The sequence below is a fragment of the Ambystoma mexicanum genome, chromosome 7q (genome assembly GCF_040938575.1).
Source record: "Ambystoma mexicanum isolate Mex_15411 chromosome 7q, UKY_AmexF1_1, whole genome shotgun sequence".
In the NCBI taxonomy this organism is placed as follows: domain Eukaryota; kingdom Metazoa; phylum Chordata; class Amphibia; order Caudata; family Ambystomatidae; genus Ambystoma; species Ambystoma mexicanum.
The window spans coordinates 723,654,278-723,679,702 of NC_090941.1; the positions used below are offsets into that span (position 1 = coordinate 723,654,278).

Here is a 25,425-nt window from a genome sequence, read left to right on the forward strand (position 1 = left end):
AACTTCCGTCCAATCTCTCTTCTCCCATTCCTCTCTAAACTACTTGAACGCCTCGCCTATTCCCAGCTCTCAGCCTTTGTCACTAATCTTTCTCTCCTACCCACCTCGCAATCTGGTTTCTGGCCTAAACACTCTCCTGAAACTGCCCTCACTTATATCCTTAACTCCCTCCTCTCCACTCGTTACTCTAAGCATTCATCTGTCCTTATTCTCCTTGACCTTTCTGCTGCTTTCGCCACTGTTGATCACCCCCTACTTCTCAACACGCTTTCTTCCTTTGGCTTCAAAGACTCTGTTCTCAACTGGCTCTCATCTTACCTCTCCTTTCGCTCATTCACTGTCTCCTGGGGCGGCCGTTCCTCACCTACCCTCCCCTTGGAATATGGTGTACCCCAAGGTTTGGTTCTTGGCCCTTTCCTTTTCTCCCTCTACACCTCTCTCCTTGCCCCTGTTGTATCTTCATTCAGTATTTCTCACCATTTCTATGCTGATGACACCCAACTCTTCCTTTCTTTCTCCTCCTTCTCCTCTGACCTCCACCTTAACCTCTCTTCCTGTCTTAATGCCATTAAAAACTGGATGTCATCCCGTATTCTTTCTCTCAATACTGATAAGAATGAAGTCTTATTCTTTCCCTCCAACACTCTTTCCCCTCCCTCTCCTCCATCTTTCATTCACTTTCCCCCCACTAATCTTACTATTTCTGCCCACACCCACAACTAAGGCGTTCACTTTGACTATTCCCTCTCCTTTTCCCATCATATTTCTCTTACCTCTCGTGCCTGTCGCTACCACCTCTTCAATATTCGCAAAGTCTGCTTCTCCCTTACCTTCCATGCAACTAAACTCTTAATCTCCTCCCTTCTCTTCTCTCGCCTCTTCTATTGCTCCTCCCTATTCTTTGGACTAACTGCTTCTCATCTTGCCCCTCTCAAATCTATCTACCACTCAGCTGTCCGTACCCTCTGTCTCCTTGCCCCGCATGACTCCATTTCTTCTCCACTGTCCTCCCTTGGCTGGCTTCCCTTCCACTCACAACTAAAATTTCATTTCCTCTGTCTAGTCTTTAAGTCTCTCCATGACCTGGCTCCCCCCTATCTCTCCTCTCTTTCTATAATCCCTCCCGCCCCCTCCGTTCAGCTGACCACTTCTTTCTCACCGTCCCCTCTTCCCCATTTGCTTCCTCCCGTTTCCGCTCCTTTCAGCTCCTAGCCCCCCTGCACTGGAATGCCTTACCTCTCTCAATCCGCTCCATTCCTACCTTTTCCTCCTTCCGCTCTCCCCTGAAATCTCTCATTCTCCATTCCCTGCCTTGAAACCTTCCCCACCTCTCATTCCCTCCCCTTCCCTTGATTCTTCCCTACGATTCTCTCTTCCCTCCCCCTTCCTCTTATCCTCCCTCATTTTCACCCTATTCCACTCCTGTTTCCTCCCTCCTCCTTCCTTCCTCCCTTTCCCACTCCCCCTTCAGATTAATTGCTCTACTTACTGTTTTTTACTGGTTTGATTCATGAGTGTAAATTGCTTCTACTGTTATATTGTCTATGTATATTTTTGTTTAATGTAAAGCGCTTTGGATGAAAGCGCTATATAAACTAAATAAATACAAATATAAAATAGCACTCCCTATAAGAAAATCATAATGTACTCGTATGAAACAAAAAGCAAGCTTTTCAGATAATTTGCATAGCCATATTGATTTTGTATTTGTTATTTATAAAGCGCCTTACACCAAGGCACTGTACAGGACTAATGTACAATACAATAAAATGAGCAATTGCATACAATAAAACAATATAACTCACAACAGGACTCAAAATACAATTAAGGTTGAAGTAAGAACGTTTTTAGGGCAGCACAGAAGATTGAGTAAGAATGAATAGACCGCAGAGAGAGTGGGAGAGAATTACAGTAAAGAGAAGACAGTAAAGAAAAAGAACGGTAATGAGAGGAAGCACTCGGGGATGAGGCACAGCCAAAAGAAAGTGGGGTTGGGAATGAAGAGTGCGAGAAGGGACGTAGAAGGAAACGAGAGGCAAGGTAGATAGGGGCAAGTCCATAAATAGATTTAAATCTTATGCAGAGAAAATTGAATTTAAGTTGAGAGTGGAAAGGTAGCTATCGAAGAGAGGCCAGAGAAGGAGAAATAAAGTTGTGAATAGGTAGGGAATACAGAAGACGGATAGAGGAATTGAATATAGATTTAACAGGAGCTAGACGAGAGACAGGAAGACCAAAGAGGAATGCAAAACAGTAGAATAATTGAGAGAAGATTAAGGAAGAGATTAGAAGCTTTGTGGCACTGAAGGTGAGAAAAGGTCTAACTTTCCAAACGTTAAAAAACTGAAAAAGTCAAGAATGAGATGTGACGTCAAGAACGAGATGCGATCGACATATGATGAGCAAACAAAGATTATTATCAAGATGAAAGCCAAGGTTGCGGGCAGTCAGATAGAACAGCAGATGCTAAGAGGAAAAGAGGACATAAGGAAGGGAAACCGGGAGAGGGATAGTATTAGCGGGAAAAAAGAGAACTTGAGTCTTACATGGATTAAGGACAAGAAAGTGGTCTGACATCCAAGTTTTGATCACGGAAAGACAGGCAGAGAGGTTTGTGTGTATATCAGGTGTGAAGGAAGAAAAGGATAGAAATAGTCAGGTGTCATCAGCATAAAGGTGATGAGACAACCCAAAAGAAGAGAGCATCTTGGCTAAAGGAGAAGTATACAGTGAGAAAAGAACTGGGCCAAGAACAGACCCTTGTGGAACACTGTGTAGAAGAGGAAGGGGATCTAGACTAACACCAGCCCAGGATACTGAGTAGGTGTGATTAGAGATATAGGATTAAAACCATGTGATTATAGAACCAGAAAATCCAAAAGAAGAAAGGGAGAAGAAGAAGTAGTGATTGTGGTGTGACTTTGATTTATAGGTGAAATTCTAGTGATGGCCTATAGGTTGCGCTGTGCTTGTGTGGCTTTTTTGCTGAAACAGTCTATACTACTATGGAATTGCAAGTAGAATGTTTTTTTTAGTCCTTTTTTCAAACCCCAGACCATAGATGGTGAATGTTACTTCAAAAAAGTCTTTTGAGAGTTATTGGATTTATTGCATCTATAAATACACTACTAGTACAAAACAAATGACTTAACCAATAGTGCCTTCAGCCACTTGATTTATAAGCAGTATGTGTATCCTTATATCTGAGTGCTGTTAACCATTTTGGCCTGTTCATAGGCATTTGTCATGCACACTTATCATATGCTCAGGTACTCAAACCATTTTCCAGTTGTTCTCTGTGGTTGGGTAGTACCCATGCTTACACAAAATCCAAAATGGTTGGCTTTGCCAACGCTTGTTGGAATGTGCATTTGGAGGGAGAGGAAATACAGTATGTGGGTGGAATATTTTTCTTTTGGCAGTTAAATGATGTCCAAGTCAGAAACCAGTGAATACTTATAATGGCTGATTGAACCCGCACCTAACTGTAATCAATCAAGGCTGATTGAACAAGCACCTAACTGTAATCAATCAAGGATTCAGATGCAGCTGTGTGGGTGGCTGACAATCCAGGCAGGATCAGACCACATAGGACATGAGGGTCCTTTTTTAAAGCCCGGAAAATTGAAGTTCTTTGTAGCAGTCAGCAAAATACAATTTGATATCATTGAACACCAATTTTCCTGGTGTTCAATGAAAACACATTCTGATAATAAAGGAGGGCACACAAAGATAGCCTGCCATCTGTATATTAACATCTCAATCCTCCATGTGTATATAACCTCCTTTGAATGTATCAAAAGCCCAACGGAACAACAAGGAAAGTGTGTTTCCATTGGTTGTCACAGACTAGATTTTGATTAACATTGAAGCACGAAATGGGGAATTGTTTCCAGAATTTGGGCATCATTACGAGTAAAGCAGTGCAGGGAAAAACCAGGGTAATGCAGTACCACTGCATTACCGTCAAATTAACGCACCGTTGCACTGCAACTTAGGTGGTAAAGTGTAGGATTTTCCTGAAGGTAATTCCTCCACCACACCGCCAAAAACCAGCGAAATCGGCAGAATTACTGCTGACAGCAATTCTGCTGAATTCTACATGGAGTCTTACTTATTCCATAAATGCAAACATACACTGCTCCCAACCACTTGTAATCCTGTGGTAAATCCATGGGACCAAGTGGCAGTAACAGTAATTTCGTTTGGTGGTATTTTGGCAGATGTACCACCGAAATAACGCCAAATTTGTAATTAAGCACTTTGGGCCTCATTACACGGTAGGCGGAGAACCATGGCGCTACTAGCGCCATGGTTCATGCCGGTAAAATACCAGCACCGCCTTGGTGGAAAGGGGAATTACCGCCCCATTCCAAGGTTGGCGGGGCGGTAATTCCCCCTTCCACCATTGCCCTTCCACATTCCCATTTTTGCCCCATAGGGCATAATGGGAATGGGGAAGGTGCTAATTACGGCACCGCAAATTGCGGTACCGTAATTAGCTCCCTGGGTCCCTTTGCGGGTTGGTTTTTAACGCCTGCAAAAAGCAGGCGTTAAATACCCCAGCCCGCAAAGGGACTTCCTAGTAAGGCGGTAAGGATTTACCGGTACCGGTAAAATACCGGTACCGGTAAACCCTTACCGCCTACCGTGTAATGAGGCCCTTTGTCTCTTAATGAGGGACAATTTGGTCCAGATATCTCATTGCCTTTCTCAAAATAAGGCAGCCAAGCCAATGTTTAAAATTCAAACGCCTGTCTCACCAAGCCCAACATGTATTTGTTTGCCATTTGCTTTGCTCCCTTTTTGGGAAGGCTAGGAGAATTCTTGGTGGTTTAAGGAGACTAGATTTTTAACTTACTGTAAGGGTGCAGAAGCAGGAGACAGGCACAGTAAGTCATGTTTGGTGACAACTTTTATTTAATGAAAATAAAGTCAAAATAACCTCTCTCTCCCTAAAACTAAGAGGGGTTTCCCTGACTCAAACAAAACTAAGGACATTGTCATAATGTCCAAGAAATAAAACGTCCTTCATCCTGTGTCACATCGTATTTCCAACCAATACCTTTGTAACTAAACTAACTAAAATGTCAATCTTCTTGGTCCAGGAGAATGGTGCCCTTCTCCTGGACGATGGCTCACAGTTCCTGTGCCTGGAATAATTCTTTCCTAAGCTTGGTTTCCCTTCCACCAGGATATGAGTCTTTCATCAAAAAGTGCAAATCAAAGTTCTCAAATGGTAGGTTCCAAGGTGAATAAAACCACAGGGTTCCAAACAAGTGCAAAACAAAAATCAAACTCTTGTCGTCCATCCCAGTTCAAGATAATGTCTCCTATAAGGAATCAGGAACAAGACTATGACACAGCGACATATGCGACGGTTGCTATAGACTTTTATTAAATAAAAAAAGAGGGTTGAAGAATGACCTATCTTGCCTCATCACTACAAGGGGTTTTCCTGCCTCAACGAAACTAAAGGATGTCGGTGTCAGAATGTCCAAAAGTAAATAGTTCTCCAAAAGTAAATCCTTCTCCGTCCTGCGTCCAAATTCCTAACCTGAAACTTGCCTGTAAAACTCAAAATAAAGTGCAAAGGGATATAGACCTTCAACTGCCCAATTGTAGTTTTTTTCCAAAGTTCCAACACAAAGTTCCAAAAAGGGCAAAGGAAAACAAAGTTCTACACACTGTCCAGGGGGAATGACTCCCTTCCCCTGGTTTGATTTGTCAGGGCCAAGAGGATGCCTCCCTCCTTTTGGCTCTTCCAAGCTCAAAACAAACAGTCCTAAGGGAATGTCACCCTTCCCATGGTTTGCCTTATCACTGCCAAGAGGATACATCCCCTTGTGGCTTTCCAAAGTTTCACATACACATCGCAGGGGTAATTACTTCTCCTGGGATGCTTTAACACGGGCAAGAGGATGCCTCCTCCCTCTTGGCTCTCCACAGTTCAACCCCCAGTCCAGGGAGAATGCCTCTCTTCCCCTGGTTTGATATTCACACACTCCCAAAGGTTTGCTCCTTCCTTTGGCTTTTCTCCGTTTTGTTATACTTTCCACAAATTTGAGAGCAAACTTCAGACCCTGCCCCTTGAGCCTGTTATACTCTTAGATTTTGCTTCGACACAATTGAGTGCGAGTCCGAGACTCGCAGGTACACTCTCCTGCCAGGTTTCTTCACCAATATACAAATGTTCCTTCTTTATCACAATTAGGTGGGGGTCCAAGGCTGGCAATCCTTCTCCAGTCAAAATTACTTTTCCTACGGTTTCTCTTTTACACAAAAACTGGCTACCTGACCCGTTCTCACTCTTATTACTCTTTAATGTTTGGCTCAGCATCCCAAATCCGTTCTGTGGGTTCGCCTCACCGATATCACTTCTTTCAGTTCTTGCACAATACTCTGTGTGAAGAATTCTCAGTGTCCCTGTTCCTTCCTACAGGCTCACCAGCTTTGTTCAGCCGCTTCAGCGCTTCTAGTTGCCTCCTGTTGCTGGTCTTTGCGTCCGGCTGGTGTCTCTCCTGCTCTGGGGTTCCTGTGGCGCCGGAAGGGGAGTTTTTCATCCTTTGGTCCAAACACTCACACAGGACTCTTCCCCCTGCAGGACCTCTTTGGGGGGCATCTCCTCAAGCCGTTTTCTACCACGTGACCGCCTGCTCCTTGCAGGTTTCTTGACCCGCATCAGAGTAGCAAATCCTCCTCTGTCTCGGGTGCAGTGCATTTAAATATCCTGCCACTTGTCAGAATCTCAGAATGAATAGAGCGCCCTTTGCTTTTAGGCTCTAGTAATCTTCATTGTTCTAATCATCCTCCTCTCAATGGTGTCAGTCAAAGTGGCCGTGGGGAGAGACATGGTTCTTACTATTGTCATGACTGGAAGTTCTAGCTCAATATTACAGTAGGCCATACATAAATGGTGGGCAAGGGGGTGATGTTATGTTCTGATGGAAAAGTGGGATATTGTGTGTGTTCTAGCAAGTTCACTCCTCTCCCCAGAGGCCAGTCTCCCCCCATGTGGTCCTTCCTCAGAAAGCCACTCCTAGGGTGAGTGTCGGGTAGCTTCTATCTTTCTCGGGCCACATGAGGGGAGACTTGCTGGGAAAGTAGTGACGATATCGCCAGAAATGTCACACCACACTCACAAGCACCACTGGGAATGACTCCCTTCCCCATCTTCTTAAGTGTTCTACAATGTTAACAGGATGTCCCTCCTCTCTTGGTCTTGCACAAGGTTTCCAATGCAACACTATGGGGTTTGCTTCTTTTCCCTGGTCTTCTAAAGTTTCCCCAATATTAAGAGGAACCCTCCTCTCTTGACTTCCCTCGTAGGGTTCTGGCAAAACCCTGGTCCTGCCAGGTCTTCTTCATATCACAACTTCAAGTAAACAGGTATAGGTACCAGACCAAGATTTCCCTTCTCTGGGAATCTGGCAGCCCTGGTGCACACACCTCGCAGGTACCGCCACAAAGAAGATGCCTCTGGACCTAGTTCGGTTTATGATGTGGGTCCCAGATCCTTATTTTCCCTTCCTTGGCAATATAGCAGACCTGTTGCACTAGGCTCCCAGGTACTGCCACGAGGAAGATCTCTCTGGATGCACCTCAGTTTCACAAATGGGTCCCAAACCCTCATTTCCTTTTTTGGGAATGGGGCAGACTTGGTGCACTACCTCCGAGCTACTGCCACTTAGTTTGTCACGTGGGTCCCAGACCCTTACTTTCTTATCTCTCTAGAACCCCAGCAGCTATTCCGTTCCTCCAGCCTGCCTCTAGGTGCTCACTGGTCTCTCACGGTTGTCCTTGGGGCTTTTCTCACGTTCTTGACGTCTCTTGCAGGTTACATGGTCTGCAGTGGCTCTGCAGTCCTGTCGTTCTGGTAGGTGAACTGGTCTGCAACCCCTTCTCACACATCACAGCTTTCCCCAAGACTGTGGTTCATCCGGGGAAGGCTTGACCTTGGTTCCACCAGAAAGGGACTCTCCAGCTTCTTCCAGCGCTCTGTGCTTTGCCGGCTTGCAAAGGTTTCCCCTCTCTCTGGTAGGCACACCGGTCCATAGCCCCTTCTCATCCGAACAAAGTTTTCCAGCTCCTTGCTCCTCCAATGAGGGCTTGACAATTCTTCCTGGTTTCCCTCTTCTATTTCTACCTTGGCCAGTAGGAAGTTGGCAACCACTAGACAGTTCAGTTTGGTTCATAGAAGAAATCGTTACGCCTCTGCACATTCTCCTCATCTCAGTACTGATCTTGATGACTCCTAGTGAGTACGTTGGATTCTTTAGTCTCAGTACTTCTACCCTTGATCTCCCTTGGGTCGGTTGTGCTCTTCATAGTCCCAGTACCGATAGGGTAAAGAACGGTTAGATGAAGAGAACTGGGTGTTATACTGCATTCTCCTCTGATAGTCATCCCTAATCCCATAGAGGGGATCCCTGCCCATGAGATCCTCCTGCTGAGTACCACTCCCAGGGGAACTATCGGGTAGCAGTCTCACCTCCCTGGCCGCGTGGGAAATCCGAGGATTCATCATAATACTTAAAGCAGGGCAATAATGTATCTGCTCCTGAAGGTGAAGAATTAACAGTAGCATATCGAAAGAATGGTGCTTCAAACCATGCACAGAGCCAACCAAAAAGTGATACACACATCACCTACTTGGTTTTAAAAAAAGTTTCATGCTAGATCATAGAATACCTAGCATTCTCTAAAGGGACTTGTTCTGAATTGACTCTAGATCACTGGACGTCTGCACTATAACAGACATTCTGGTTACATGCAGTTAAGTGAGAGATTTATCGCATTACTCCAAAATCTGCAATTAGAGAAGTTATTTCAAGACTCCAGGATCTTCCCTTTAGCTAATGTGCTGGGCTCATCCCCCTGATGAGGGTTCTGCAACCTGCGGTTCCACCAATGTTTTGTACTACAAATCCTATGATCCCTCACTAATGAATATGCTGCTTAGGGATGAAGGGATATATATATATATAGAAATATATATATATATATATAGTCCAAAACTGCCCTAGATTATTGCAACATACCGAATGCCGAGATGTATTAATTTACCTGGTTTCATGCTGCATGCAAACAATGGATACTTCAGAGTGCTAAGAGCAAAACCAGGGGAAGGGATGGGGAGTGGGGTAGCTAACAGGGAAGGTGGCGATAAGGGGGGGCTTGTGAAGAGGAGGAGTATGAAGCAGAGGCAAGCTGAAGTTGTCAGCAATATTAAAATAATCCCAGAAGGGATTGTATTCCCACAGCTGTTCTGATAGTTACTATCATTGCACAGTGATGCAGAATACATCATTATACCAAAATAAATGTAACCAATGAGGGTCTAACAACCTCATTAGTATGGGTAGATTACTAGCCTTGCAAGAATTGGCCAGTACTGGCAAAAAACCCAGCAGTGGTAACTCTGTGCAAAGGCTCTTCAGAGGGCTTCTCAGAACATCAAGTGATTAGGCGCTATTGTAAAGTCTGGTGGGAGGTTGTTCCAATTCAGGGACCTTGATGGTTAGATATGATATGATGTGGCATTTATAACGCGCCTGTACACAAGTGTTTCTAGGCGCGATAAGACAAGGACAGAGGACAAAATAACGATCTTACTAAGCCTTGTGTCAATCAGATTGCGCAAGTAAAGGGAAAAGGGAAGGGGAGAAAAGCCAGCGGGAGGGGAAGTGCAGTTAACTCACCAGTGCAGCCAGCAAGTGGCTCATAAGTGCAGAGAGAAGGGACTGCAGGGTTGCAGATATAGACCCTTAAGTGCTGGGGAGCCCAGAGGCAGTGCGCGGGCAACTTGACATGCAGGAGCCTGTGCCCGAGTTCAGAGGGTGACCGGGTGACCAGTGTGCGGAGCAGTCGGGTGCATCAGCAGGGGAGTAGAAGAGAGAAAGTGGAAGCAAAAAGAAAGGTCTTGAGTTGCTTCCGGAACCAGAGGTGGCTCTGCTCAAGTTTGAGAGAGGCAGGGAAGCTGTTCCAGAGGGATGCCGCATCCAAGGAGCTAGATCTGCCCCAAAGTCTCTGTTTGGAGAAGCGTCTGACCCTCAGAGTGTCGGTGGTGGATGAGCGAGAGCTTGAGAAGGAATATGTATTGGAAGAGAAAGTTGGAGGTACAGTGGTCGCAGGCCCCAGAAAGCCTTGTGGATGATGCACAAAGTCTTGAAGTTGATCCTTGCAGCCACAGGGAGCCAGTGAAGAGATTTCACAGCTGGAGAGATACAATCCCTGGGCTTGAGGTCAAGGACAAGTCTTGCAGTCCTGTTCTGGATAAGCTGTAAAGGTCAAAGAGTAGAGGCAGGAAGAATTAGAAAGAGGCTGTTGCAACAGTCCAGCCTAGAGAGGACCAGAGCTCTGGAGGCAGTGAGATTCTGGGGGAAAGTGAGAAAAGGAAGAATACCTCTGAGGAAGTGCAGCTGATAGTTTGACTTCTTAGAGACGTCACAGATGTGAGGAGATTGATTGATATTTTATTTCTATTGCGCTCGTACACAAGTGTTTCAGAGCGTGACAAGGCAAGGGAGGGGAACAGGGGAGAACAAAACAGCGATCTTACTAGGCCCAGTGACATTGAGAACGTGCAAGTGCATGGGAGAGGGGGAGGGGAAAAGTGCATGGAAGGAGGGAGAAGTGGAAAGTGCGAAGCAGAGGAGAAACAAATAACAATAAATAAATAATAAAAACAACAAACAGTGGTAACGCAGCCAGCAATTTGCAAGTGCTAGGTTTAAGGCAGCCAACAGGGTCGGTCTGATAAGTGCAGGAGAGGGTAGAGTCAAAGATGACACCATGGTTCTTAGACTCATAGTAAGGAGGAGGCAGAGGGCCCAGAGTGGGCGGCCAGAGAAAGAGAGGAAAGAAGGGAGTGGGTGTCCCAATGTGGAGGATCTCAGTCTTACTGGCATTAACAAAGCGATAATTGGCGGAACACCATTCACGAATTGCGGCCAGTCAGGTATGAGAGAAGAAGCAGAGGTGGCTGAGGGGATCCTGAAAAAGAGCAGAGTGTCATCCGCATAACATTGAAAATTGGAGCAGAAAGTAGCGATGCAGTGGGCAAGTAGTGCCAGGTAGTGGCTGCTGAGCTAGGCAGAGATGTTAGACCCCTGGCGAACACCACAAGTAGAGAGAGAGATAGAAGACAGGAAAGACCACAGTTGGATCAAAAGGGTCAGTCGGTGAGAAAGGAGATCAACCAGGCCACTGTGTCAAAAGCAGAGGATAGATTGAGGAGAATGAAGACAGAAGGGAGATCAGAGTCAGGATTTGAGAGCAAGTCTTCACGGGTGTTCAGGAGAGCAGCTTCAGTGCTTCTGGCAGCTCTGAAGCCAGACTGGTGTTCATGGAGGCAATCAGCAGATTCAGTATGTAGATTAAGCTGGAAGATGGCCAGATTTTCCAAGAGTTTGCCCAGGAAAGGAGTGATGGAGATCGGCCGATAGTTAGCCACCCGATCACATTGGTTGATCTGCCCAATGGGTGATTTTCATTGGGTCACCATTAATCTCTCTATAAAAAGTGTAGCAGCACTGACACTGAATATCCCTACAATCAAATATACATACGCTAATCTATTGAGATTCAACCGAGTACACTTAGCAAGTACATGCATATCCTACACTCATACATATGCAGCAGCCCTTTTGAACACAAAATATAACAATTTGGAACCGTTAGGAGAGAATCATGTAGTGCTGGAGACAATGCCAACCTCCTGCAGCTTTTCCGAAGTCAAGTGAACAGCTTCTCGTGGAATGTCATCTCTTAATTTGAAGCCTTTCTTCCTTAAATCTTCAACACAGATGTGATATCTTTCACATGCTTCTTCCGAAGTTTCAAACTGTAGGTAATTCAGTTTGCTCTGTATATCAAAAATAAAATATTTGGTATTCAATTAAGTGTATGTGGAATATCAAATATTAATTTAATCAAGCACAGAAAATAAGACCAGGGGATGCAAGATATGTTTTTCATAAATGTATATGGATAACAGAGTACAGCAATTGTATAACTATTTCGAATTTTTCTTGCTGAATCAAACAAAGTATCTGGGTCAAAAATATCTATAATGGTGTTGCAGAATCCTTAGCCCCACCGCAGCGAATGGACTGAATCTCACCATCTTCACATGGTCTCGACAGCAGCACAATGAGGCTGGCACAACACTACAATGCACTTATCCTACAGAACACTAAACAGACACATTGGTTGCAAGTCGCTCAAATATGCTAGGACTTCAAAAATCCATGCACCCTTTGCCAGAGGTGAGGTTCTAGCGATAATCTAATGGGCATTCATTTCATGGCTGTGATTATGAGTGTCCATAAGAACCATGCGTCTCTAGATTTTTTCATCACTCTGATCCTCCCATTTTCAGGAGCTGGTTGTCCACAATCTTTCCCCTGAACTAACTTCCCCATCTCAGCTATTCTTTAACTATAATTATAACTCATTAGAATTGTTATTTTATAACTTGCTTAATACTAGCGAATGGTTTCTAAGCACGGGATCAGGATTAGAACCTGTGTTGCGCTGCGTTGTCTTGCTTCCAAGACATCTCATTGCCCTCGAGATATACTTCCTCACCAACAGTACACCAAGTCAATCTGTCTGCTTGTATTCATTACTAGCAGAAGTACCTGTTCTCCACCGGGATCAGACAGACATGATAACACTGATCCTGTAGGTCGCTGTTTTGATTATCTTATCGCTTCATGTGTTTTGCACACTGAAGTAAACTGCACTGAGAATGGGTGCGTGTGGCTGGCATATCCCAGAGCAGACTTTGGGGGGAGGTGAGAGTTGATGTGTTGCTACATACTGGGATCTTCTGTGTTCTCCCCCACCTGTCACCTCACCCTGGCGTGGTGCAGTTCGTTGCGGTGCATTGCAATGCAAATACCTTGGAAACCATGCATCCTAGGGTCTGGACCTCAGGTTTTGTTCCTCGTGTCGGGACTGGTTCTTCTACGACCACATTGATGTTTCGCCGATTTCAGGTGAAACATCTCATGTGTGGAGGTACTGAAATCTAGGGAAAGGGGTGGTGTGTCCAAATGTCATGTAGCTGGTAAAGTGTGGAGGGCCCTGGCAGGCCACAATGTAAAAGTTGGTGCAGATTGGTGAAACGGTGTGGAATTGTATAAGGAACAACGCTACGCCACAAACAAACACATTTAGTCTAACATTTACATAATGTGCTCTCAGGAAGCTACTGGTATATTACGTGCTTTTCTTTTATTCTAACCATTCTACAACACCTCACCGTGATCCTAGTGGAGTGTTCGAATATTACCGAGCTCTGAATCCCAAGACAGATTTCTTTAAAGTGAAAACCAGTGATACACAGGACAGTGTAAAAAAGGTGCATACACCATAAGATTCCTCACCTATCACCCAACCAAATCTCTCATGTGAACTCTTGCACTCAGTTCCCATGAGTACTGATCCAGCCTAAAACTGGCCTGCTTTTGTACTCTCACTCTTCAATGAAATCTTCAATTTTACCAGCCACACTCACTATTCTCACTCCTTTCCTACCTCTCCAGAGTGTCTCCATGCTCACAGTTTATCCCCTCTAAACCTGTTATCCCTTATTTTTCCACTAATCCCCTACTCACACCCTTTGCTCTCGCACGCTTTCAAACTTACTTTTTCTTATCCACTCTGTGCTATCACTCATTTCTGTTCCTTCTCTATACTTGCCCCAATTTACTGGAATTCCGTACCCCATGAAATCAAAAACCCCACCAACAACCATACCTCTAAATGTACACTTAGAGGTCACTTTCTCCTTCTAGTGGATGTTCCATTCCCCTCTGCCCCCTTAATAGCTCTGTCCCGTTGTCCCCAATGAAACTACCTCCATCTACAGTAAAAATGTCCAAATCGATTGTCTGCTAAGTGGCTGGTCTATATACCTCTGGTTCCCTCGCTACTACTGCTTGATCATGTTTTATTCACATTGCTTTGTCAGGCGCCTGGTCTCAGGACAGCCGTGTCTACTGTATGTTTCTTGGGCGTCTGTTACAAACACATTTGCCCTCATTCCGAGTAGGGCGGTAAGGGATACCTGGCACGGGTAAGGAGACCGGTGCCGGTAATCCCTTACCGCCCTACTACGAGATCCCTTAGCGGGTCCCTCCTTTAACGCCTGGTCTGACCAGGCGTTATGGACGGGATCCGTTAAGGGACTTTAGAGCTAATAATGGTACCGCAATTTGCGGTACCGTTATTAGCGCCTTCCCCATTCCCATTGAGCCCTATGGGAGCTCTAATGGGAATGGGGAATGGCTTTTTCAATGGGGACTTACCGGTGCTGCAAAGGTCGAACTACACCGGTAAGTCCCCATTGAACCATACCAGTGCCGGACCCGTTATTGGAGGCAGTCATGGCGCAAATAGCACCATGACTACCTTCAATCTCGAAATGAGGCCCATTGTTTCTCTTAATAAATAGAAGACAAAAGATGTGGGTATCGATAGTAACTGGTGTAGGAAAGTGCCTCAGTCCAACCACATAAAACGCATGAAGGTCATACATCATTGTATGCAGACCCCTGGGAAACGTAAACATCTAACAGTCTATCTTGGATAATATAGAAAACTGACCTCTGACTAAACCAAGCTCAAGTGAGAAATTGAACTAGCGAAAACGACAGCCTGAGTATTCATAATGTCCACTCCCTGGCCAATGTGACCAGAGGTCAGAAAATGGACATGTGGGAAATTGAACAGTAAGGGACAAGTGGGTCAATTAGATCAGTGGAAAAATAGAGGGCACAGAGACGCTTTTATCAGCATATCCAGTTAAAATATCTTCAAGAAAAACAGTCATTACAAAAGGTTGCCGGGAAAAGGCTGTTTAGTTTTGTTTTGTTCGATATGTTCAAGGGGAGCAGGGATTGCGCGGGTGTCCCCCGCTTCCATTACAGGGGATGCAGGGGACAATACTATATGAAACTACCTTTCACCACAGCCTTTTCCTGGTGACTTTTTGTTATGACTGTCTTTTTGTTGGGGGCATTTTTACATGGAACCTTTATCAGAGGGAAAAATTGGCAAGTTCCCTGTGCCCCCAATTGGCTGACTTTTGGAAGGAAGACTGTGCATATTTTTTTTTCAAAACATAAATCACTCATGCCATGAAAATATCCAGTGTGCTGTGGAGGCTCCGATCCTGCTGTCTGTTGAGAACTGAAAAGCGATCTGATTAATTAATCCTTTAATGTGCTCTGTGTACACTGTAGTGCATACACTGTGTTCACTATAGCATAACTGATGTTGCACTTTCTATGGTTCCTCTATTGATAACATGCAGTAACCAAAGTTGAAATTAATATCGAGACGTTTCAGTGCCACACTGGTTCAGGAAATATCAGTGGGATAAGCACTTGTTTCAGTGATCTGTTCATATGCCAGGGCACAGTTTCAAATCCCAACAAGGCAGAACCAAGCTTTCCACACTCGGAGTTTGATGAACTGGAGTATATAAACGTTGGTGAAATAACACAGCCGCTGTTGCAAAACAATGTACCAGCCCGATAGAATGACAGTTATAACATCTAACATAGCACAAGTATGGTGCAGGTTTAGAGGTAGCCGCTGCAATGAGAGCTGTAAAGAGCATAAAGTATTAGTGTGGAAAGGCGAACAGGTATTCAAATTTGAAGTTGTGGAACAAAATTGATGATGCTTGTCTCCCAGCTTAGCCACCGCAGCATACTGTGATCCTGAACAAATCATCTTACCTTACTCTATGGTACTGAGTTGCCTCCTGGAAGGGTTGCCTTTTCACATTATGCTGCCATTGCTTAACCCATTGCCTTATCTTTCATTTTATGTAGGCCATTTGATTTGAAGGGAACATAGACAAGAGAGTGACTAAATGGCCAACCCCTGGGCAAGCTTATGTTCTGGTCTGCTTATTTGACACAAAACAGTACTTTTCCTCAACTTCAAATTGTCTTCTCATGAACAAGAACCTGCAAGTCTGTGGCAAACAATTACTCTGAGTAGGTGGCCTTACCACACTTTTTGTTGGAAGTATGTACAGCTTTGAAATACTGTAGTAAAACCCAATGAGCTATTTAATGATTCCAACTAGGTTTCATTGTAGCCCAGGACCCCACAATATTCAATCCTTCTGATAATAACAAAAGCTATAATGAGGTGTTGGATAGACTGCAATACCGTAGATTTATTAACTAAGTACAGCATGCAACTACAAATTAATTAAATAAATCTAGAGCTCCAACAGATCAATGGAGTTCGATTGCAAAATGATAGCTAGTGGGAAATAACATTGTTAAATTGCTACGTGTTGCTTGCTAGAATACTCGTGGGCATGCTCATTTGACTAATGAAAGTGCTAATATGATTGACTCATTCGACCTATTGATATTTCGGGAAACCTGGCTAATTGATCAGCCCTTATGGAACAATCATGAAATGAATTTGATTCCAGCTCTTAAAAAAGAAATAGGCTAACCAACGTCAGGCCTCATGATTGCCATCAAAAATAATATAGGGTTAGATTTACAAGCATGGGTCTCGCCAAATAATCATTTACAACTGGTTAAGATCACCTTTTCTGGCGCAATGGTTGCTTTAATGAATATGTACAGAAATCCCATAGCCTTGGTTGACAATACATGTTTTAAAGATCTCGAAGAACTCCTGAGTGTTGTATATAATTCCCCTGATATCATGAATATTATTATAGCAGGGGATTTGAATGTACAATGTTTAAATAGCACCCACAATAAGAACTGTGCAGCATTGAATAGATGGCAATCTCTAATGAAAGCGCACCAATTACATATGCTCAATGGATCAATTACTGGTGATGTGCCTGCAGTCGCTACATGGCCTTGAGGGACAAGAAGCGCCATTAAAGACTATGTTTATGTTGACTCTGGCTCATTCACCAAGATTGAGAAATTTAAGGTATGTGAACAGGTTAATAGCGATCATAATCTACTTTCATTCCAATTCTCGTTACATTTGAACCATGCACCTAAACAATACATTGGTAAAGAATGCTAGCACTCGATTTAAATGGAATATGGAAACATTAAACCATCTTAATGAGAACATCATTGCGGGTCAATTACAAGAGCCTGGACATTCAATGTGGTTGGGCGATAAATATGTAAATGCCCTGCAGATATTTAAAGTCCACTCGAGGTATAAGATGGGATACAATTATTTTAAAAAAACACACTTTCGACCCAGATATTCGAGATCGAAAAAGAGAATTGAGAAAACAAAGGAAGTTAGTTCTGTTAAAATCTAGCCATGAACGATCTGGTCTATTAAGAGTTTTAAAGTGCCAATTTAATAATTGGCGCCGTTCTAAAAAAAATACAACTTTACCAATCTGATGGTGAAGCAATGTTAAGACCCTTCTATGGAAAATATTTGGCACAGATATAGGGACTGCTAAATTTAGCGACACAAAATACCCAACTCACTGTTCAAATAAATGGTGTCAGTAATGAAAAGTGGATTCATCACTTCACTAATCTATACGCACGTCCAATTGTTAGTACGATTAAACAAACCAAGGCTCTTGATTCTTGTTATCACCTGAGGATTGACGAAGAAGATGTGCTTGACTTTATAATTAAATCAAGTAACTCTCGGGCTCCTGGTCCTGATGGCCTCAATAAAAAAAGGTTCAAAGATAACCTTCAGGGTTGGGCAAGAATTCTTTACAATATATTCCAGTCAATACTTACCTCGGGAATTATCCCAGAGTCCTGGCATCGATTAGTAATTGTACCAAAATTCAAGAAGGATGATCGGTCAGGTACCACTAATTATTGACCGATCGGCCTTTTTGATGCTCCAGGGAAGATCTGTTCTAGATTTATGCTGATAAAGCTTAACCAATGAACAGCTCAAAATCAACAACGCAACTGTTTTCAGACAGGATTTGTTCCGGGATTGGGCACGTCTATTAATTTGTATACCATTGCTGTCATACAACAACATCACTGTAATTCTAGTTTACCTCTCTCTATGGCTTTTGTGGACTTTCAAGCCGCTTTCGATTCTGTCTCGAGAGAGATTTTATTTTGAAAGTTGGAAAGAGCTAATTGCCCATCGAATCTAAGTGACTTGATCGAAACCTTACACACGAAAACTGAAATTAGAATAAGAATTTCCCTTCAAGGGGACTTGACTACAGAAATTCCAACTTTTCGTGGATTGAGTCAAGGATGTAATCTTGCCTCTGCCCTTTTCAACTTTTTTATTTCAGATATGTCAGAGGATTTCGAAGATATTGACAATGATGCATCGAAAATAAACGGTCAGCAAATTCCGGCCCTTTTTTATGCAGATGACCTTGTTTTGATGTCAAAAACACCACAAGGTCTGCAACGTCTTTTAGATGCACTGCCAAAATATGTCAATTGCAATCTTCTGACAATTAATCTGAACAAAACAAAAGTGATGATATGTAGCAACAATGGACGAAAAAAATACAGTAAGACATTGTTTTTACAGAACGTGCCTCTGGAAATTGTACAACAGTATACATACTTAGGCGTAGTGATTAGTAATACCAAATCTAATAAAGAATACTATGCAAATTTAGAAGTGAAACTGGAAACAGGGATCTCACAATCTGTCACCATACGGCAAAATATGGAAAATTTATCCTTAGTCCCGCAATCTCATTTTTTACTCAAAAAACAACTCCAATACTGTTATATGGGGCCGAGACAAAGAACATTTTTAGAGAATCGATGTTGCTAAAATCTGAGGCGCGATATCGGAGGTGCATTTTTAATTTACCCAACTGTGTACCAGCAGTGTGGGTGCAGAATTAATGTGGGTTGATTTCCTTAAATACCGGATACTTATGGCAATTAATATCGCTATTTAGGAAATGTCTAATAGCAGCAAATTCAACCATGTTGTTGGGTATTTTATCTAAGTATATGCTTACGTCAAGACACATGTTTGTGCAGCAATGGAATGACATAGTAATCCGGCCCTTGTCGGACGCAGAAATATCTGTGCAAACCCTTTTGGAAAATCCTTGTAGAGCCTAAAATAAATGATTTGAATATGATTGGATTCTTACCTTTGATAAGTGTATAGATTTTACGAACAATCCATTTCATGACAAGAAACAGGGCTTGGTTGAACAATGTATCCTTAAATCACCTTCTCTTTCACACAGAAGTGAATTCATGAGGCTTAGGTTCAATCTATGGCCCACAAGAGTTATCCAGAACAGACGTGGGATCATTCAAAACTGTGCGAATGTGCGTCGATTCTGTATGACTGCACAGACTAAAGAGACGTTACAGCCCTTATTGATTAATTGCCCAATGGTGATCTACGCACCTTGCACTTCAAGAAGTTAGCTGTAAAATATGGCACATTGACGACAGATGAACTATGGAAAAATATATGCTCAGGTCAACAGTTGATACTACAAATTGCTGCTTTGAATTTTTTACATGCATTGAATTTAACCTAATACATTTAGGAGAAGTATGATCAATAAATGCCTATGAAATTAGTATGTAAAAAAGTATGATAATAATATGTTTTATTAAAAAATATAGGATTAGTTTTAGTTTTGTATTAGGAAATATTTAGGAAGATTTTAACGATGACATTTCGTACGGTGTAATATCTTGGACTTTTTAAGAATTTTATAAGATTAATTTTAAATGTAAAATTGTAAAGTTGATTAATCAGCTGAATCAATAAAAAAGTGTATTCTAGTGCATATGGACTTAGGTTTATGAAAGAGAAAATAAAGCTACAATCCTTTTGCATATGTTTCTATAAGGATGTTTTCAAAAGCAATATTGCCACAATGGTTTATTATGTGATTTGCATACTTTCCAATTCATGTCTGAAAAACAGGGTATTACTTTAGTTGAGGAAAGTCAAACATTCACAAATAATTACTCCTTAAAGTATGACAAGAAGTGGGGAACAATGTGGTCTGCGGACATTACAGATTGGGCTCAATTCCCAGCTTAACTCGCATGTTAAAATTTCCAATTCCTAAGAGTATTTTCGTTCTCAGGGTTCGCTCTTCAAAAAAGCCTCACTTATGGTTTCATTAATTACTGTGTTTCTTCATATATAACAGCGTTGAACATTAATATACTGCGCACCAAAATGTGTTTCTCTGCTCAATTATGGCAACATTTGAAAACCATGGCACATTTCTTTTCTCGGACTAGGTTCTGCTATGAGTACATTACTGGCAAGTTGTAATCTGTATCCCATATATTCAATAGTATGTGTACCTCCCAGCTTGCTTCCAATCTACATCCTGTATCCATGCTTGAGCACTTGAACATTTCATGTGGCTGTTAATTTGTATTCTGTGTCTGTGCTGGAACACCTTTTTCATATGACTACTGATATTGGTCCTGGATCCATACTACAGCCCATATACCTTCCTTGCGGCTAGAATGTGCCATGTACTGAACTAGAACACAAGCAAATACAGCAGAATAAAACAAAACAAGAGGTGACAAGTTGCAGGGGATCGTAACCACATGCATTAGGACAGAACCACTTAGGGGGGACAGCGTTGTACCCAGAGGGATAGTTCATGAGCTTTCGATGACAATTAGGGGTGATGAGCTGCTGTTGACAGGTTGTAGTGACTAGTTAAGGGTTTGGTGTGACAGCAGAGTAGTGGCCCGTTGGTGAGTCCAGGGATGGGTGAGCCAAGATGTTGTGCACCACCGAAGTGCGGGTGGCTGGCAGGCCATTCTCATGAATTGTTCAGCATAGTTCAGAAAGGGGGACCATGTGCTGTAGAATTTCCCCATATTTCCTGCACGGGTGACTTATTTTTTCCACCACTGCTGTGTCCCAGCATTTCGTCCACCACATCGCGAGCACTGGACCCTCAGGTTGTTTCCAAAGTTGGGCTATGGTAATCTTGGCTGCAGTGAGCAGGTGTGCGATTAGGTCCGCCAGGTGCCACGTCAGTGGGAATGCCCCTTCAGCCATGTCCCCAATAGTATGATTCCCAGATCCCATGGTATTGTCAGTCCTGTGGTTAGTCGGATCTGCTCTAGGACCTCACTCCAGAATCAGGCTGACTACGAACATGACCATAAGAGATGGAATAGTGTGTCCGTTGTTTGACAGCCCCTCCAACATTGTGGTGATAATGTTGGGTTGCTTTTGTTTAGCGTTTCTGGGGCGATATACCATCTGTAACACACCTTCAATGCCCTCTCCTTATTTGTAATACATTTTGAGCTCTTATTCATGCGGGCCCAGATGCGACCCCAGTCTTCGAGCCCTAGTTCACGTCCCACGTCCCTTTCCCAACTAAGCACATAGTGCTCCTTCTTGGTAACAACGGCATTATCTAGGAGTCTATAAAGGAGTGAGATGTTCCCTCTTGGGGCTGCTTATGTTAGGGTACTCTGAAGCACAGTGAAGTCCCTGCCTCCATGTGTTTTTATCTCGATTTGTGTCATCCAGTGCATTAGTTGCGCATATCGAAATCTTTCAGTTTCTGGGAGCTAAAATTTATCCTTGCATTCCTCGAATGTTAATGGGGCCCATTGTTAAAGAAATCAGTTATTTAGCTTATGCCCCCCTCCCGCCATCTACTGAAACCCGCAGGCTCCGTCCCAGGGGTGAAGTCAGGGTTGTCCCATACTGGGGTCAGGGGCCCCAGAGAGCCCCTGAACCACCATCTGCATGCCGCCCAGCTCCAGCAATTGACTGTGTTTTTGGTAGATGTTAATGGGCTACAGCCCGGGCCCCCCGCGGTATTGCGATGTGTGAGAGGGATTCTAGCAGAAATGGACTCCACACCTCTTCTATTTGCTTCCATCTGGGTTGGTTGGTGGTTGCCTGCCAGGCGAAGGCTTGTGAGAGTTGTGCTGCGAGAAAGTACCTGGAGACATCCGGCACCCACCAGGCCTCCCCTGCTGTACCCCTAGGCATAAATCTCTTGGCTATTTGTGGTTTTTTTCCTGCCACATACGCATTTTAGCAGCCATTTTTCTAGTTTTAGTAGCTCTTTCTCGGGGATAGTGACTGGAAGGGCGAGGCTTTTGTAGATCGAATATGGTCCCAAGATTATTTTCAGGGTCGCGATTCTTCCTAACCATGATACCTCTTGTTTATGCCAGCGCTCCAGGTCATTCTGCAGATCCCTGAATAGTTGCGGGAAGTTGGCTTTGCTGATTTAGCTTCTTTAAGGATCGTACATAGTCAGTCCGTTTTCCTCTTCCTTTTGGATCTGCCTGCCACTGATCAAAGCAATGTTACTCACTGTCCCTTGAAAATGTATTCAAGCTTTTTCTTATTTTCGTTGATTAGAGAAAACAAAGAATACCAAACAATCACTAACGTATATTCTCTGAAATGTGAATATGTCCAAAGTAAAATTGAATAGGGCAGCTGATGAAGCAAAATATAGTGGGAACACAAAATGCTGCCGCTCATCTATCCGCCTGCAATGAACAAAACTTCCCCACCACTCTTCCTGCCCCACAGGCCCGACCAGGCTAAATCCATCAACACTGCCAATGCCCACCTCTATATTAAGATTGGCAAACAGCAATGATCTATGGAACCATTGTTCTCAGTTCGTCACGCATTCTTGAAATGGGAAGCATACCTTCCAAAATGTTTGGAAGTCGCCTGCAGCTAACTCTTGTTTTCACCATAGCCATTGCTCCCCATATCTTCAGCCACCAGTGTGCAATGGGTCCTGCTGACGATTTCAAAAACCGCACTAGCATTAGGCGAGCAGCATTTAACAAGTGATGATCAGCACGGCAGTAGTGCCTTTTTGCATAGCTCCCTTCTGCCAATATTCCCAGAATTACCACTTCTAGTCCCAGGGGTAACAGAAAGCCCAACATTTTTTAATGTGGCTTACATCGCTTTCCAAAAGATACATTTTGAACAATCCCACCACATTTGCTACATGTTTCCTATCGTTCCACAGTTACTCCAGCACTGAGGTGATGAGTTGGGATGAATTCTCAAATGAGTTAAAAAACAGCAATAACAAAATGTATACGAGCATTCCTTTATGGCCTTAAACAGAGGATGTATGTGTACTCTCCCATATGCACTCCCAAGATTCCCCTGTAATCGTAATCCCCATTTTTTTGCTCACGGTCAGCCCTGTATGATCGGTTATCTTCTGAGAGATCTTATACATGAGAGATCTTATACAATTGGGAGATTTTTCTATTAATAATTTCCTCCTTCAATGACATCGCCCAGCTCCTTGCTGCTCTAATGCCAGCTGTGAATACAGTCTTGTGTGAAACCCAGAATCATAGCTGGGAGTATCTGAAGTGCTCCCTCATCTCTACCAGTAGCCTCTTTAAAATATGTTAAGGTAAGGGGCTTCCCATTCTTTTTTTATTTGGTATTGTTATGGTTGAAGAAGAAAATCAACCTTTCAATATACACAGAACAGAATTCAGATTGTCATTAAAAAATATAAAATTCATCATCACATGAGATTTTGTATGTAAAAGCATGGAACATCATGAGAGTGTAAAATAGATATTTCATAATTCATTAGAAAATTAAAAACAGTTTAACATTGGAAGTAAAATCGAGTGCAACTTGGGACATGGTTTGTTGGTAGAATTGACATATACCATTTGTTCAAACTCGCTATGATCATTACATTTTACAATTCAATAGAAGAAAGATAGAGAAGATGCAAGTAGAATGAGTTGAACTAACTCAGCCGAAGTCTAAAGACAATAAAAATGTCATGGTTGCAATTCTGACACATGTATGTTGAGTGTTGAAGATTCTGCACCACAAAGATTCACATGTGAGGATTAAGTAGGCTTGAAAAAATGGTTGCAAATAAAACATTCTTTTCTCTAATAACAGCGGACACAATGTAAGCAAATGTTTCTCAGGATCCTGGCAAAATCTACATACGTTATCAAACTTGGAAATAATTCTTCGATTAGCTAGAACATCCTTCGAACATCCTTCGTTAGCCACAAGTTCAATCAAAATAAATTCCTGTAGAGTGTGCATGGGAACTTCACTAGATAAGATTCTGGGGTGTGAACGTTTTTAGATTTAATTGTTCAAGTTTAAATTGTTGTTGAGTCATACAAAGTTGTCACACAAGGATCCAGTCAGATCGCCATAGTATTTGTTTATCTCGTGTTGGATTAGTCAGTAAGAGCTCAGTTGAAATATCAGCCGCTGCCATGACATCGATTACCTGCTGTCTCCAGGTTTCTATAAAGTGGTCTTCGGATGTGCTCACATAAATGTATAAGGCATGTAGTAGGGAGACGGGATTTGAGGCTAATAAACTTTTCCTATATAAGGAGCACACTTTCCAAACATAAGATATGTTCAGTGAGAGCAGGCCCAATTCGTGCCTCACTAGGCACATTGGTTGACTCTTTGGCAAGGATAGAACTAGTTTCCAAAATAACCCTACATTCGGATTATAGAATTTAAGTGGCAGTACAGTGAAATATCTGCCATATTTCGTATGGATGATGTGAGCTTGAGCAGCAGCTGTCTGAACTGTCTTCCTTAGCTCTACAGAATAAGGAAAAGCAGAGTTATGATTGTTGGTGTTTAAACCTAGATAGCAGTATTCATTGACCACTTGTAAACAAGTTCCATGAAGGTGCCAGGTATAGAAGCATTCGTTAATCTGGCGCCTAAATGCACAAATTAAGATTTTGGTGTTTTCTAGGTTGATTGTAAATTGGTTCAAAATAACCTTATTTTCCAGAGCAGTGAGAAGATTTTGCAGGCCCTTTGGGGTTTTAGATAGGACTAAGTCATCTGCATAGAATAGCAAGGACACAGTTCGTTAACCTAGTTTTGGAGAGTCAGAAATTAACTTGGCAAAGTGATGCCTCATGTCGGATATACACAAATTAATCATGGCAGAGGCCAGTATACAGCCTTGTTTAAGGTATCTAAAAGGTAGGAATAGGGGCCGAGAGTTTACCATCTAGAGTCAGATGAATTTGGATTGTTGTGTCAGAATGCAATTGTAAAATCAGAGCCTTGATGTGGGTGGGACAAGCTGCGTTGGTTAGCTTGAGTCGCAGCAAGTCTCTGGAAACAGAGTCAAAAGCGGTCTTAATATCAATGAAAGACATATAGGCAGGTTGCTTTGCTTCTTATCCGTACATTTTTATCGCATTGATGTTAAGTAAATTAACCGCGGTGCCAAGCCCCGGGACAAAACCTGTTTGAAAAGGATCATGCAAGTCTTGACAGGACATCCAACAGTTAAAATCTCTTAAGATCAATTGTGCAAACAGTTTGCCTGGTGCATCTAATAAAGCGATGGGACTATAGTTCTGTGGTGAATGACTGTCACCTTTTTAAAAAATTGGAACAATAAGGAACAAGTTACTTACCTGTAACTGTTGTTCTCCAGCA

The 25,425-nt window shown here is 42.9% G+C and overlaps 1 protein-coding gene across 7 annotated transcripts in view; it reads right to left on the reverse strand.

The window, feature by feature from the left end:
- The window catches only part of PARP4 (poly(ADP-ribose) polymerase family member 4), a 2,748,946-nt gene that overhangs the window by 2,352,034 nt on the left and 371,487 nt on the right, over positions 1-25,425 (reverse strand). For all 7 annotated transcript variants that reach the window (XM_069639202.1, XM_069639198.1, XM_069639200.1 and 4 more), the window contains exon 7: positions 11,717-11,866. In XM_069639202.1, coding sequence (XP_069495303.1) covers positions 11,717-11,866 — 150 coding nt within the window. The remainder of the gene's footprint in view (positions 1-11,716; positions 11,867-25,425) is intronic.